Below are 13,696 nucleotides of genomic sequence, written 5' to 3' on the forward strand. Positions count from 1 at the left end.
GAATCAACGTGATTTGGGCACCCTACCCTATTAAAGACTTTTTAAAATTTTCTTTGGCGCTTAATTCATGAGTGGATTGAGCTGTACTGTTTTAGCCATTAGTAAAGACCACCCATAAATCATCATGCTAAAGATCATTAAAAATAATGTTTATTTACACAACTCAAGTCATGATTTGAGCTGTGCATGTGAGAAAAAAATATTATAAAAAAAAAATTAAATTTAAATTTTTGTGAGAGAAAATACTATAACAATATGACTTTCCCTTTTTTGTTTTTTCCTTTTCTTTTCTGAAGTTAATTATGTATGAATATGACATCTTCTAATAACTTTATTTATGATGTTTAGAGATATATAAAACTAATTTAATTGAGTAAGTAAAAACTAAAAGTAATTTCATTAGATTAATCACATGTACTGGTTTATCCAATTGTATCTACATATAACTTTTTGATAATCCATTAATCCATATATGTTATGTAAGTTTTCACGTATGTGTATATACGTATATAGTGTATAATGCATGGTTTTTCCTAGTAAATATCCAAAATTCATCTCTAAAAACTTTCACATAAGAATGTATATGTGGGGGTTGTCTCCTTATCATTTTTTTTATTAAATAAATTATTGATAAGAAATATACCAAAAGAATTAATCTACAAGTTGCGAGAAATTGGTGAAGCTAAAGGACCAAAGAGTGCACCATATAAGAGAACATGTAGTGCAACTATAGAATAACTTGGTACTATAAAGAAACGACATGTTATATTGGCTTATCTCTCTCTGTTTCTTTCTATAAATGTGAAGCCACGACCAAAATAGTGCATATATTTATTTTTGTATAACCTCCGAACATTTTTTTTTTTTTTTATAATTAACCTTCGAACATATTCATCAGTCGCCTTGAATTATTGATTGTCAGCACGTCATGAGGGAATTCAGAATTGAAGTATACTTTTCCTAAAAAAAATAAAAAAATTAATTCGTTGAATTTTTTATTCTGCTACTAACAAAAATAATTATAAAGTGATTTTGTAGTTTTTTCAAGTAATATTTAAGCGTAGAAGAAAAAGTACATATTTTATATGTATATATTTTAATGCCGCATCATTATCATGACTATTATTTTAGAACTGTGACGCTTTGAAAATCAAATATTTTGCTTCTGATCGGAGTTACCTTCCAATTACAGTGCCTCTTTTGTCAACGATGGCTTGATAGTTTACGACAATTTGTATATCTTTATACAAACGACAACGGAAAAATAATTGCATGAGCTCCAAAATAGACTAAATATGTAAAATCGGTATATATAACAATAATATCATATTTATATTCGTAAAAGGAAAAGGGACAGGCGATATATAATGGAAACACTTCTTATCCATTTCAAAATTACTTTATTCGATAAGCAAAAAAAAAAAAAAAAAAGGAACTTTATTCAATTACGAAAGAATAAACGACTGGCCAATTAATCTATGATTTTTTAACGTTACTTTTTTGTTGGATTTTAATCTTTTATGAAACATTTTCCTGTCATTTTGGCCTTTAATTAATTGCATCCAAAATATTATTATTATTATTATTTGAAATGGCAGCCAAATTAACATGGCATATCTTGTCCGGCTTGCCAATTTGATATAGTGCACCTTTGTCGCCCCATTTTACAATTCTATTTGATCTAACTACATAACTCTCTCTCTCTCTCTCTCTCTCTATATATATATATATATATATACACCACATAATTCTCCTTTCTATACAGTCTGTGACTGATCTATATATGTTTTGTATAACCTTATATATTATTAATTACTAGGAGTGTCCAAATGGACAAAAGAAAATAAATAAAAAAAGTTTATTATTATTATTATTTTTTTTTTTTAAAGAAAGGAAGAAGAAACAAAAGTGTGGGGTTGGGTTGGGGTGAGCTGTCCGTCTGAAATATATGTTTTTTTATCTGATGCTTACCTGCGCTGTCTATTATAATGCCGAGCTGACTCTCGTATATTCATCCTAATAATTTTACCATTCAACTCCCACAGTTATAATTAAGCTCCTAACACTCAACAAATACCAATTCCTTTTCTTTTCCTCACCTAATCACAAAACACCAACTGATCTTCTAAACAAACCTTATTTTAGACCAAACGTTGACGAGGTCATGTTGTAAGAGAATCCCATGAAATAGAAGGAAAAAAAAAAAAAAAAAACCATCAAAGTCTAATTTGAGTTAAAATATGATGTTGTGTGAGAATTTTTTATTATAATAAAAAAAATATATGTGATTATTTTTAAAAAAATTTTACTGTAATAAAACTTAAATTTTAAAGTTGAATCAGTGAAAAGATGGGGTATTAACTAGTGAGACACAATGAGGCTTTCCGAGGGGCAAAACGAACGGGTAAAAGAAAAATCAAACTCCTTATGTTTGACGTGATATGATATGGGCCCTTCTATTTTTGTCCAATGGGGCACCACAACTCTGCTAAAAGGACAATGTTACCCTCCATGTCGAGGCCAACCTGGGCATTGGCGATGCAAGGATAATGTTGGGTTTTCAAAGCCCAAAAATTTTGGTGGGAATGTCCAGAGCATAAATTGAAGTGGTGCTCAATTCCAAATATTTGTTCTTGCAAAACCCAAAAAAAAAAAAAAAAAAAAAAAGTTTTTACTGGGTATGTACTATGTATTATTTGTATGTGATTTTTGCAACATTGAGGCTTTATTTATTTATTTATTTATTTTTATTTTTTAGAATACCCCACGAGTGGGCTTTCTGCTTTCTTTCTGGCTTCTGCTGTTTTTTTTTTTTTAAATTTTTTTTTTTAAATTTTTTTTCCCCTCACAAGAAGGTCCCCCGCACCTGCTTCTCTCTCTATCTATCTATCTATCAATCTAAGCCTCCCTTGACCTACTCAAACCCTCTTTCTCTCTCTGTCCACTATCTTTGTTCTTGCTGCAGCTCACGAAGACAACAGTCAATCACGAAGCAAAGAAAGAAACCCCACCCACTGTTAGTCTTAGTTAGGTCCAAAAACCCTGTAAGATATTTAGATTGATAGAAAAAGATTATAAACAAAAACTTTTTCACTCCTCCACTCCACACATACCTTCTTCTCTCTCTCTCTCTCTCTCTCTCTCCAAAAACGAGAGACAAAACCACAAATAATAGTGGGACTGGGGTGGGGAGGAGAAGAATAGAGAGAGAGAGAGAGAGAGAGAGAGATGGGGGCTGAGAATTCAGCCTTAAAACCCCTCCTCTAAAAGAGAGAGAAGTGGGGGCGGGAAATACACCCTTAAAACCCCCCCCCAAAAAAAAAAAAAAAAAAAAAAGGGAAAAATTAAAAAAGAATATTAAAAAAAATTAGCCATCCAAAAAAATTAAGCCCACACCCCACCCCCCTTCCCCACCAAATGGACTTAGCAGATTTGCAAAGCAACAAGCAGAACACCTCCAACACCAACAACTCAGCTCGCCAGCAGAACCAGCTTCTTCTTCATCACCATCATCATCATCATCAACAACAACAAAAACAATCATCGTCTTCTTCTTCCCCACAGTTTGTGGTCCCTTTTGATGGCAGATCATCGTCTTCCGGAGGAGGGCAAGGTCCTCCTTTCATGGGCTCCATCTCCATCCAAGCCGGTCTCACTGCCACAGCTGGAACGACGTCGTCTTCTTCATCGTCATCCTCTTCCTCATCCTCCTCTTCGACTTCGACTTCGACAGCTCCGCCTCACCTTGTCGACGCTTCCCTCGCCATCGCCACCAGATCCACCCCTCTCGTCGATTCCTCAAAGGTAAAGAACAATAATAGTAATAACAACAATAATGATAATCTCAATCAGCAGCAGCAACAACAACAATTGTCGATCGTTCCGCCGCCACCGGTGAAACGATCGACGAAGGATCGGCACACGAAAGTGGACGGTCGAGGACGGCGCATCCGAATGCCGGCGACCTGCGCCGCCAGGGTGTTTCAGCTGACGAGGGAGTTAGGGCACAAGTCCGACGGCGAGACGATCGAGTGGCTTCTCCAGCAGGCGGAGCCGGCGATCATCGCCGCCACCGGGACCGGAACAATTCCGGCGAATTTCTCCACACTAAACATCTCGCTCCGTAGCAGTGGATCCACGCTTTCTGCTCCGCCGTCGAAGTCCGCGCCTCACTCATTCCACGGCGCGTTGGCTCTTGCGGCGGCTCATCATCACCATCACTTCGATGAGGCCGGTTTCGCCCACGCGGGATTGTTAGGGTTTCATCCTCAGCAAAATCAGCAGAATCAGCAGACTCTCATGGCCGAAGCGCTTCCGAGCGGAGATAACAACAACAATAACGGAGGAGGAGGTGGAGAGACGACGGAGAATTATATGAGGAAACGATTCAGAGAAGATCTGTTCAAGGACGATAATAGTAGTTCCCAATCGCAACAACAAGGCGAAGAATCGTCGTCATCGCCGTCAAACAAGACGTTCAAGCAAATGCCTAACAAGCAAGACCCTGCCGCCGGATCTTCCGCCGGCTTGCTTCGCCCTTCGAACCTTCTTCCGCCGACGGCGATGTGGGCTGTTGCTCCGAGCAGCGGAGCTGGCAGCACGTTCTGGATGCTACCTGTCACTGCCGGCACAGGTGTATCGCCGGTTGCACCGGCGACGTCGGAGCAGCCCCACATGTGGACGTTCCCGACGCCGCCGCCGAGCCACGGGAGCACATTGCAGGCGCCGCTGCACTTCATGCCGAGGTTTAATCTCCCCGGCGGCATTGATTTCCAAGGCGGTGGCCGAGGAAGCCAGCTCCAGTTAGGGTCGATGCTGATGCAGCAACACCCGGGGGCGGCGGCGGCGCAGCCTCCGCAGCCGTCGCAGCAACTCGGGCTCGGGGTTTCGGAGTCCAATTTAGGGATGTTGGCGGCGCTTAATGCGTACTCAAGAGGCGGTTTGAATATAAATTCCGATCATCATCAGAGCCATCCATTGGAGCATCATCAGCATCAGCATCAGCATCAGCATCAGCATCAGCATCAGCAACATCAGAGTCAAGCTACTAACAGTGGAGATGAGGATCCAAATAATTCACAATGACATGGATTCAGAGACTCCTATGATATTTATACAACTTGGTTAGTTGCTCTTGATTCTTATATATATAAATTCCATTTTTTAAAGAAAAAGTATTTATAGGAGTAAGGAGTGCTAGAGATTGCTGGGTTTGTTTTCATTTGCAGATTTGGGAGTTTGAATTTGTGATAAATTTGAGTTTGAGTGCTTGAAAAAAATTTCATGGATGGCCCATCTGAAAAGATAGGTTGCTAGTTGCCATTGTAGTTTTGTTTTTGTTAATTTTTGGTGAGTTGTAGTAGTTAATATTCTCTCTCCCTCTCTCTCTCTTTTTTTTCCCCTAATATTCTAGATTGCTTTGGAGAGGAGATTGATATGTAATTTGTTAGTTTGGTTGGTCCAAAAGGGACCCAAAAAAGAACAGGCAGAGTGAGATTGTATAGGAGGATTTATCTATTTGTGTTTAGTGTATTATTATTTGCATTTCTGTTTGTATGAGATGAAAAAATGGAAAAACGAGAAAAAGTAATTAAGAAAAAAAAAGTTCAATAAATTCTGTTATCGGCATGCATGCCTTTCTCTTCTTTCTTCTCTTTTTCTACATCGTATAAAGCATCTCTTTTCTCTCTTTTTTTAGTGGAAAAAAGCTAAAGCCAACGAAAAATGAGCTTTTTATTTTTATTTTTTGTAACTTTTACCCATTACGAGATGGATGCCGAGTGGAAGAAATTCTTGCTCGATGTGTTTAAATCCTGACCCTCCAACAAAGTTTTCTCTGAAAATGAGGGGGAAAAAAGAAAAAATATAAAATATAAAACAAGCAACATAAGCAGTCTTTTTTTTTTTTTCCCCTTCCTTTCTCTAAGTCTAACAAATCTAGGCTAGAATTTTGTTACCGTAAAGAGAGAAAGACCCAACTACTGGGGTATCTTGTAAGAATCTTGGTTATGGATAGGAAGAGATTTTTATTTACGTGATGATCAAGTATTGTTTAGCTTGTTCGTTAAGTTTTCCTAGAGCATAGCATGTTTAATGTTTTTGAAACATTCCTATATAAATATGGATATGCTTTTTTATTGAATTCTAAAACCCTTGAGCAACCAAATGGAAAATTATCTTAGGCAGAGGTTACTTTAAAATTGCTTTTGGTAAAACTAGTTGTACAATCTAAAAATTATATCGGTTGCTTATGGATATGGAAAACCACGCTTTTGCTCTCTATTATTGATGCTTTAAAAAGAAAATTCAAAGCTATTAAAAACAGAGATAAGAGTTTTTGTTTTTCTGCTCTCAAATTGTATCATAAACTGTTTGTTTTATATACTTTTTGTTTCATATGATTTTAATTAGATCCGTGGTTAAAAACGACTAAAAACATGAGGACGTTTAGTTTATGTATTTAGAATCATAATGCATAATTATTTTTATTTTAAATGTATTTTTTGTGAGAAAAAATACTATAAAAAATTATAATTAAGAATCAAAAATAAATATAAGAAACAATACGATAGTACCTCATCGTAAAAGGATCCTTAGAAAGAAAGAAAGAAAGAAAAATGAGGAAGAAGGGGAGGGGGAGAGAGATTAAATAACCTTGTGTTGAAGCATGGGTCGGTGAGAGTGACTTCTGTTTTGACCTCTACAGTCAATTCAGATGACTATCGTTTTGATTGCTTAATCATTTTTTCCCATTTCCCTTCCTTCACATTATTGGTGATTTGCAATGGTCTCCTCGGTTGCTTTACTATTTGTACTTTCTTGCTCACTCATTTTTGGTGTTTTTCTAGTTGATCCCTTTAAAGATCTTCATTTATTCCAAGGAGGAAAAAAAAAAAGTTTCTCGTTTCATAAAAGGGTTTCTATCCATTTTATTTGTTCTATATCTTAAACAAGATTCCTTTCTCAAAAAGATAATTTGTACTTTTACCCTTTACGTAGAATTGGGTATTTCTTGATTTGTAGTTTTTGGTTTCTTAAAGCTCTATTTTCCTTAAAAATTTCCCAACTTTTAGTCAATTCTAAGCTACCTAACTGGATTATACCACAGTGAAACAATATATATTATTATAATGTCACAACGTTTTTAAATATATTATATACATATATATAGCCGTGAATTGTGATCCCAACCTGTAAAATGAAGAAAAATAATCGAGCACATCAAATTGATGCCAAAGAGGGATTTGCCTAATAGCAGACAAAATTCAACTTTCATCCAATTGATAAGAAATTGATCCCACATAAAGCAAATTTGCTTTATTATAATCTTTCGACCTCCAGTTTTCTGGAAGCGTTAGTGGAACACTAATCCCGCAATTTACGCAAGGAAAAGCTACAAAATTGGGATTAACACATATATATAAAAAGAAAACGACACGATTTTAACCAAAACTTTTTTAATATAATAAACTAGGAAAAAGTTGAATATTTTGACTTTTCTTGTTTGAGAGAATTAAAATAAAACATTTGTTAATGTTATGGTACTGTTTGAGAAGAAAAGAGACACGATGACTTGAAGGAGCTTTATCATGATGAGACGGTGTGTGATCTGTAAAGTGAATGAACGATCAGGATTGATTCCGTTTTGGTCTGATCCAATTGTCACGAAACAATGAATACAATACTGTTTTTTTTTTTTTTTCTTTTTTTTTTTTGGCAATCGGAAAAATGATAATAATGAATCCACGCGCTTCACGTGATCCAATCATATGTGGCGTAAGTGCGGTTTTGGTAGAAGAGTAGAGGAGTGAGAGCGCGCGTGGCTTAAAAGCAGAAAAACACGGTTTTTGTTTTTTATATTATTTTTGCTAGGCAGAAACACTGATTACTCTTTGTTCAAAAAAAAAAAAAAAGAAAAAGAAAACACTGATTACTCTTTTTTCTCTCATTCCTCTCTCTCTTCTCACACGTGAGGCCACACACTCGGGTACAACCTTTATTATTCATTTTTACACAAATTTTCTATTTAATAATCGGCAGTATTGTTACATTTTTGAGCCTCTCCATTTGAGTTCTAACCCGTCAAAAATTTCATCGGTTAAGTTTACATTTTTTTCTTCCCGTTTTAATATGAATACAATGTAAATTAACAGTAACTTCTATGATGTTAAGAGAAGAATTCCCAACATCGTGTCAGGAATACAATATTTTGTACATTTTACATTAAAAACTTATGAACTTCAAGTGTTGAAGTTGTATAAATTATGATAAACTTATAAATTTAAAATAAATACGATAATTTATACATTTTATGTTGAAATTAGTAAACTTCGAACGTTGGGATTATATTAAGGTACAAACAATTTTAAAACCGACACTACAGAATTCATAATTTGACATTCAAAAATGTGCAATATGAATAGAAAATCCCCGCCTTTGAAGAAGTTCTAAAAGGAAAAGGCAAACCTGCTGTTGCAGTAATATAAAAAGTCTTAAAACGTGCTAGACAATGAGTTGAAACTTCGCTAATAACTTTCCTAAGATGTTTTTACAGCTAATCTTGAACTGGGGCTAATAAATATATTATCAAATACAACTAACAATAAACCAATGGCAACAATGGTAAACCTTTTTATTTATTTTTCAGAAAACAATTTAATTGGGACCGACATTTGGGTGGGTCACAACTCTCAATCAATTGCGATTCTTTTCCAACTTGTTCTTTAGCTATATGATAATCGAGTGAAAATGGGTAGAAAAGACCCAAGGATATACACATGATCTAATAGGTCATACCGTCCAATTCAGAGAATAGTTATATGATGACGCAGATGGGACAACGACCAACCAAATCGAATAGATTCTGCAGAAGGTTCTAAAACGACATGACACTGCCAAAGGGAACCCTTTTTTTTTTTTTTCCAAAAAAGGACGCACTAAATTTACATTTTTACAGAAAGAGAAAGCAGTAAATAGCTTCAAAGCTGATGAAATCATTGTTGGTAAACATTCATTCAATAACTGACCAACAAGACTATAACCATGTAGCGGAAACAATGACAAACTACCTTTTAACTAATTTCTATACAGATGAAACCCTTTTTTTTTTTTTTTTTTCTCTTGGTTTTGGAAATCAATATGAGACTTTTGTTAAACCCATTTTCCTATGTACATTAAAATAAACACAAGATACCTCCAAGTTGTTGATGATACTTGATCTTGAAGGATTAGAGTCAATTTTTTTGTGTCTTCTGGCTTATCGGCTTGCAAAACCATTCATTATTCTGATGGGAAGAGAGATCAAGGAATGGTACTTAAAGCAAGCACTGTACAAATCTCTTGCAATTTGGCTTCTTGTTCTGAGGACGTGCAAGCTTAAAGCCAAAAATTTTAGAGTGCCTTATTGTCTTTCGGCTGTTGCTGGGATTCGAACGGCAAAAGCGACAAGATGCGCAATCTATGGAATTATTCAGGAAAGGTATCAGCTTTCTATGGGGCTATTTGTTGAGCATTCAGCCTTTTTGTTTGTTGCTTTCTTCCAAGGGCTCAAGTGACAGCAATTATCTATATCTGATATCTAATTCAATAAAAAGATATAAGAAAGATGATAGCTTACAATAAAGTATCAGCAGCGTAAAATATTGGAAGCCTTCCCAATTCTGTGTCTGCCCATTTTGTTCTTTGAGAAGAGAGAACTTTCTCGGCCTCTGAATCAGTTGCTGTCAGAACAAACTGAAACAGAACATTTGTTTTTTAATTAAAGCATAGAAGAATGCTCAAACTTTATAGAAAGCAAAAAAGTATAAAACAAATGGTCATCAACTTTCTTTTCTCCACTGTCTAAAAAGGCTTGTAGAAGATACCAATGGAAACAGTATGGCCATAATGCCATATGTCACGAGAGGTGAGAAGAAGAGAACAGGAAGAACACATGGGCTTCCTGCAGAGTCATTAACGACTATACTTTAAAACGTGATCTCACTAACCTAAATATTACGTATGGGATAACATATGAAAGTGTCTAATATCTCCAAGTTACATGTTTATAGAATTCCCCTATAGAATATGATCAAATAGTTTAGGAGTCTTGGATTCTATATTATGTTAAACAATCATCGTTGGCCTATTTGGAAGCTGATAAGGGAACAGAAAAGAGAAACCATGTGAATAAAAAAGTACAGGTTTTTATGTTACGTAACGATCACTAAGTGGGCATCCAAAGGAAAACGAAGATGTACTCACTGAAGTTATAAAATGGCTAAAAAATAATAGCACAAGTTAAAAAATATTGTACCAAAACCAGCAAAGAATGCCCAGTTAGATTCAAAAAGGTTCAGCCTCTTGTCCAGAACAATCTCAGCATGATTCCATTTGTACCTTGCAAATTCAAAGGTGCAATTAGCACAAATCTTCACAACAGTAAGTGAAACGGCTCAGAGTGAAAAGAAGCAGATGAACCACATACTCGAAACTGTAATAGGCATATATCCAAGAAAGAAGTAGAAAATTTATTGCCTTCCCCAAGTAGGGTACAAACCCTGTTGCAAAAACCTGAACATACAAAAACCATAAAACCCATAGGGGTGCTTTTTCTTCCCCAGAATTGCAAATAATGGTGATAAAAAAGATAAGTGAGAGTACATAAAGGGGCAAAAAAAGAAAAAAAGGACCCTTTTTTTACCTCTATGAAGAAGACGGTCAAAAGAAGTATTGAATACACCTGCTCTCCTATTCCAATCATAACCCTACACATGAATGAAATAGAAAGAGTTGAATGAAACACAACGAGTGTTAAAGTAGTGAATACTTGGGAAGAAACACCCAGAATCAGCTGTGATAAAGAATTAACTAAAACCTGAGAACATGAAAAAAGTTAAAACTTTACCCTCCCAGGCCAGCAGGTCTTCCCACCCGACCTGTATTTTGCAAGGTCAACATCTCTTTCTGTCTCAAGCCATCCTTTTTCAAGGGCTCAGATCTGTCTGCAGCAGCAAAACCACACTCAGCAATATCACTGTACCTGGATTTTATATTTTCAGATTCATGAGAACAAAAGAAAATATCAATATTGAGTAGAATCGTATGCATAGTAACTTGGATTGTTATTGGAAATAATTATGTTTATTTGAGATAGGATACGCTAAATTTTCTTCAAAACATCGTGGAATTATAATAAGTTCAGAAATGAATGTTTGGTAATTAAGGTAAAACTAAAACTTATAAACAGAGAAAAGGAAAAAAAGATGAAACAAAGGTGAGGAAACAATACCAGAGGGTGCTCAGAATAAAGCTGAATACATACAATGGGTAGAACCACGTTATCTGCAAGCGGCGATCAGTTATATGATTTAATCATCAAAATAAATTATAAACTTATTATTACATTAGGAAGACCATTTGGCATAGCTATGGATAGATGATATCAGCAAGTATGGTTAATATTGTAACTTTGTAAATGAACACTGCTCACTTACATAAAAGAGTTGTATGAGCTGAACACGTAAGAAGGAATAAAATTTTAAAACACCCCCAAACGAGCAGAGTTGTTGAGAATTAAACTGTGCACAGTCATCAGGTAATATCCAATGTAGCATTGGGATGATAACTTTGTTTAGGAGGAAAATACTGCGTGAAGAAAGGTTAAGAAAATCACATCACTTGACTTGGACATACATGATTCAAAATGCACTGAAAGCATTAATGCATCAACTAAGTATATCTAGCTAATATAGAATATAGACGACCAATGATAGAAAACGTTATCACTGGCATAGTCATAACTAATAGAAGAGAAACATCAAATTACGCAAATCAACTGTGAGAAAACAAGAGGAGAAAATTACAAAAACCTCTCCAGGTTTAAGTTAAATACGATGTTTCACTTGCATTATTAAAATTACAGAAGTAACCGTTTAGCCCTTAAAAATTCCATCCCTGATGCGATATTTGGTCAAAACTGGACACAAGGATTGCCTTCAACTAAATTTGGGATAACTAAGGAGAAAAGGTTTGTCAGGACAAACTAGGTATTTTGTCAAATTTTGTGACATTATGACGCAGCAAGAAGTTCATCACAAGCCAAATCTAAGGCATACTCACGGAATCGCGAAAAAGCCAAATAGGGATCTGCTTCTATATTCTATACTCAAAAAATTATCCTACAAGATTGTGTTGACAGCTTACATATCTGATACAAACAAACTACAAATACAACTTATCTCGCAAGCCATACGACACTACAAGCAACCTGACAACACAAAAATGGCCGCAGTTGAGATCAGAAGAAGAGAAACAATTCATCCCATCAAAAAGATCTAGCTTAAACAAGCATTATATCAAGTTGTTTGACCATAAAGCTAGACTTTGAGCAAACATATAACATCCAGCTTAATCGAGTTTCAGTTCAGCATCATCCACTTTGTGCCCAAAATAGGTATTCTTTAACAAATTCCCGGAGAATGGAAAAGAAGAAAGATCAAGGAAAGGGACTCTCAGAAATTTTATTGGGCATACCAGCCACAACTATTCTAAATAATTGCCTTATAGAGAATACTCTCAGCAACAGCTATTACAATCATTGAAAAATCATTGTCAAGATGTATGGCATATGATCAATTAAATGAAGCTAGATAATGATACAATTGTTTGTTGATCACTTGGATAAAGCATTTAAAAGACTTTCAACATCAAAGGTATTAGAATAACCTCAAAATAGAATCAAAGTATAGAAAATTGACAAATTTTATTAACATCTGTAGAAAAAAGTTCAATCCAAAAACTGCGTATTTGTTATCCAATAAAATGAGAGAGACATTTATATATACATACACACACATACCTCCCCAAGAAAATGAAACCATTTAATAGAAAACATTGACCTGTGCGAATCGAAAGCTTTCTTGACCTGCCATATCAATATAATAAAACCTGTTCAATTTCTGAAAAAGAAAAAGGAAAATAGAGAAGGAAAAAGTGAAAATCCATTGATATGATTCAGTTACATTCTAAAGTAAGTTTCACTCCGAAGATACCAAGCTTTAGAATTAAATTTTTTTCGTTTTCTCGGCAACCAAACAGAAAGTAAAAGAGGATTCTTTTTCAATCCAAAGCAAAAGGATTGAGAGAGAGAGAGAGACCTGAGACAGAGAAGGAAAACGCGATGAAGACAACAGGCTTCTCTGAAGCCTTCAAGCCAAAGCAGAGAAGCCTTCTTTAGTTTTGCTGTGAAAGCAATTACAGAGGAGGCTTTCGTGGCTTCCATTGTTGTACGATTGGAACTCCGAAAGCGAGCGAGAGACGGACAGAGATGGACTTTACATAAGTGAAATAAACTTGCCTGTGGCTTTGATAACGTCACGTTTGGTGATCCTCACCCGATCAAGGAAAAGTTACACAACTTGGTGAATAATAATATATTCGACGTTATCTGGAGCATAAATTCTATCTAATTATCTGCAGCAAAAGTAAAAGAGTGAAAGATTTTAAATTAGTTAATTTAATTTTCATGAAAAAAAAGAAATTAATTTAAAGGATTAAACTTTTTATTGCACTAATAAACAAAAATTTCAAAAAGAAATACTAATTTTAATTATTTTCTTATACGTCATTATAACATAAAATTCATCTAATAACTATATATATATATATACCGACAATTATGGTACCATAATCCGTATCAATTTTCTATTTTCCCCCT

At 35.1% G+C, this 13,696-nt stretch overlaps 2 protein-coding genes across 2 annotated transcripts; one reads left to right on the forward strand and one right to left on the reverse strand.

Annotated features, from left to right (window-relative positions):
• Positions 1 to 3,324: 3,324 nt before the first annotated feature.
• Positions 3,325 to 5,617, forward strand: LOC21401410 (transcription factor TCP8). The gene has a single exon (XM_010089112.2). It carries the CDS (start codon positions 3,418 to 3,420, stop codon positions 5,083 to 5,085), a length of 1,668 nt encoding a protein of 555 aa, XP_010087414.1. The 5' UTR covers positions 3,325 to 3,417; the 3' UTR covers positions 5,086 to 5,617.
• Positions 5,618 to 8,722: 3,105 nt separating this feature from the next.
• LOC21401411 (protein EI24 homolog) lies at positions 8,723 to 13,319 on the reverse strand. The gene is made up of 11 exons (XM_024164779.1): positions 13,137 to 13,319; positions 12,839 to 12,904; positions 11,475 to 11,625; positions 11,270 to 11,322; positions 10,886 to 11,020; positions 10,682 to 10,745; positions 10,466 to 10,551; positions 10,295 to 10,377; positions 9,864 to 9,940; positions 9,617 to 9,732; positions 8,723 to 9,457 (listed from the first exon to the last, which is right to left on the reverse strand). The coding sequence occupies exons 1-11, from the start codon at positions 13,259 to 13,261 to the stop codon at positions 9,391 to 9,393; spliced, it is 1,023 nt and encodes a 340-aa protein (XP_024020547.1). The 5' UTR covers positions 13,262 to 13,319; the 3' UTR covers positions 8,723 to 9,390.
• Between the last annotated feature and the right edge of the window lie 377 nt (positions 13,320 to 13,696).

The sequence above is a fragment of the Morus notabilis genome, unplaced genomic scaffold (assembly GCF_000414095.1).
Source record: "Morus notabilis unplaced genomic scaffold, ASM41409v2 Scaffold89, whole genome shotgun sequence".
Classification (NCBI taxonomy): Eukaryota; Viridiplantae; Streptophyta; class Magnoliopsida; order Rosales; family Moraceae; genus Morus; species Morus notabilis.

Coding starts and splice junctions, on each gene's coding strand:
- LOC21401410 (XM_010089112.2), top strand. CDS start 3,418: ATGGACTTAGCAGATTTGCAAAGCAACAAGCAGAACACCTCCAACACC.
- LOC21401411 (XM_024164779.1), bottom strand. CDS start 13,261: ATGGAAGCCACGAAAGCCTCCTCTGTAATTGCTTTCACAGCAAAACTA. Junction 10,552..10,681: donor TGACCGTCTTCTTCATAGAG/GTAAAAAAAGGG, acceptor TTGTATGTTCAG/GTTTTTGCAACAGGGTTTGT. Junction 9,941..10,294: donor GGCATTCTTTGCTGGTTTTG/GTACAATATTTT, acceptor ATGACTCTGCAG/GAAGCCCATGTGTTCTTCCT.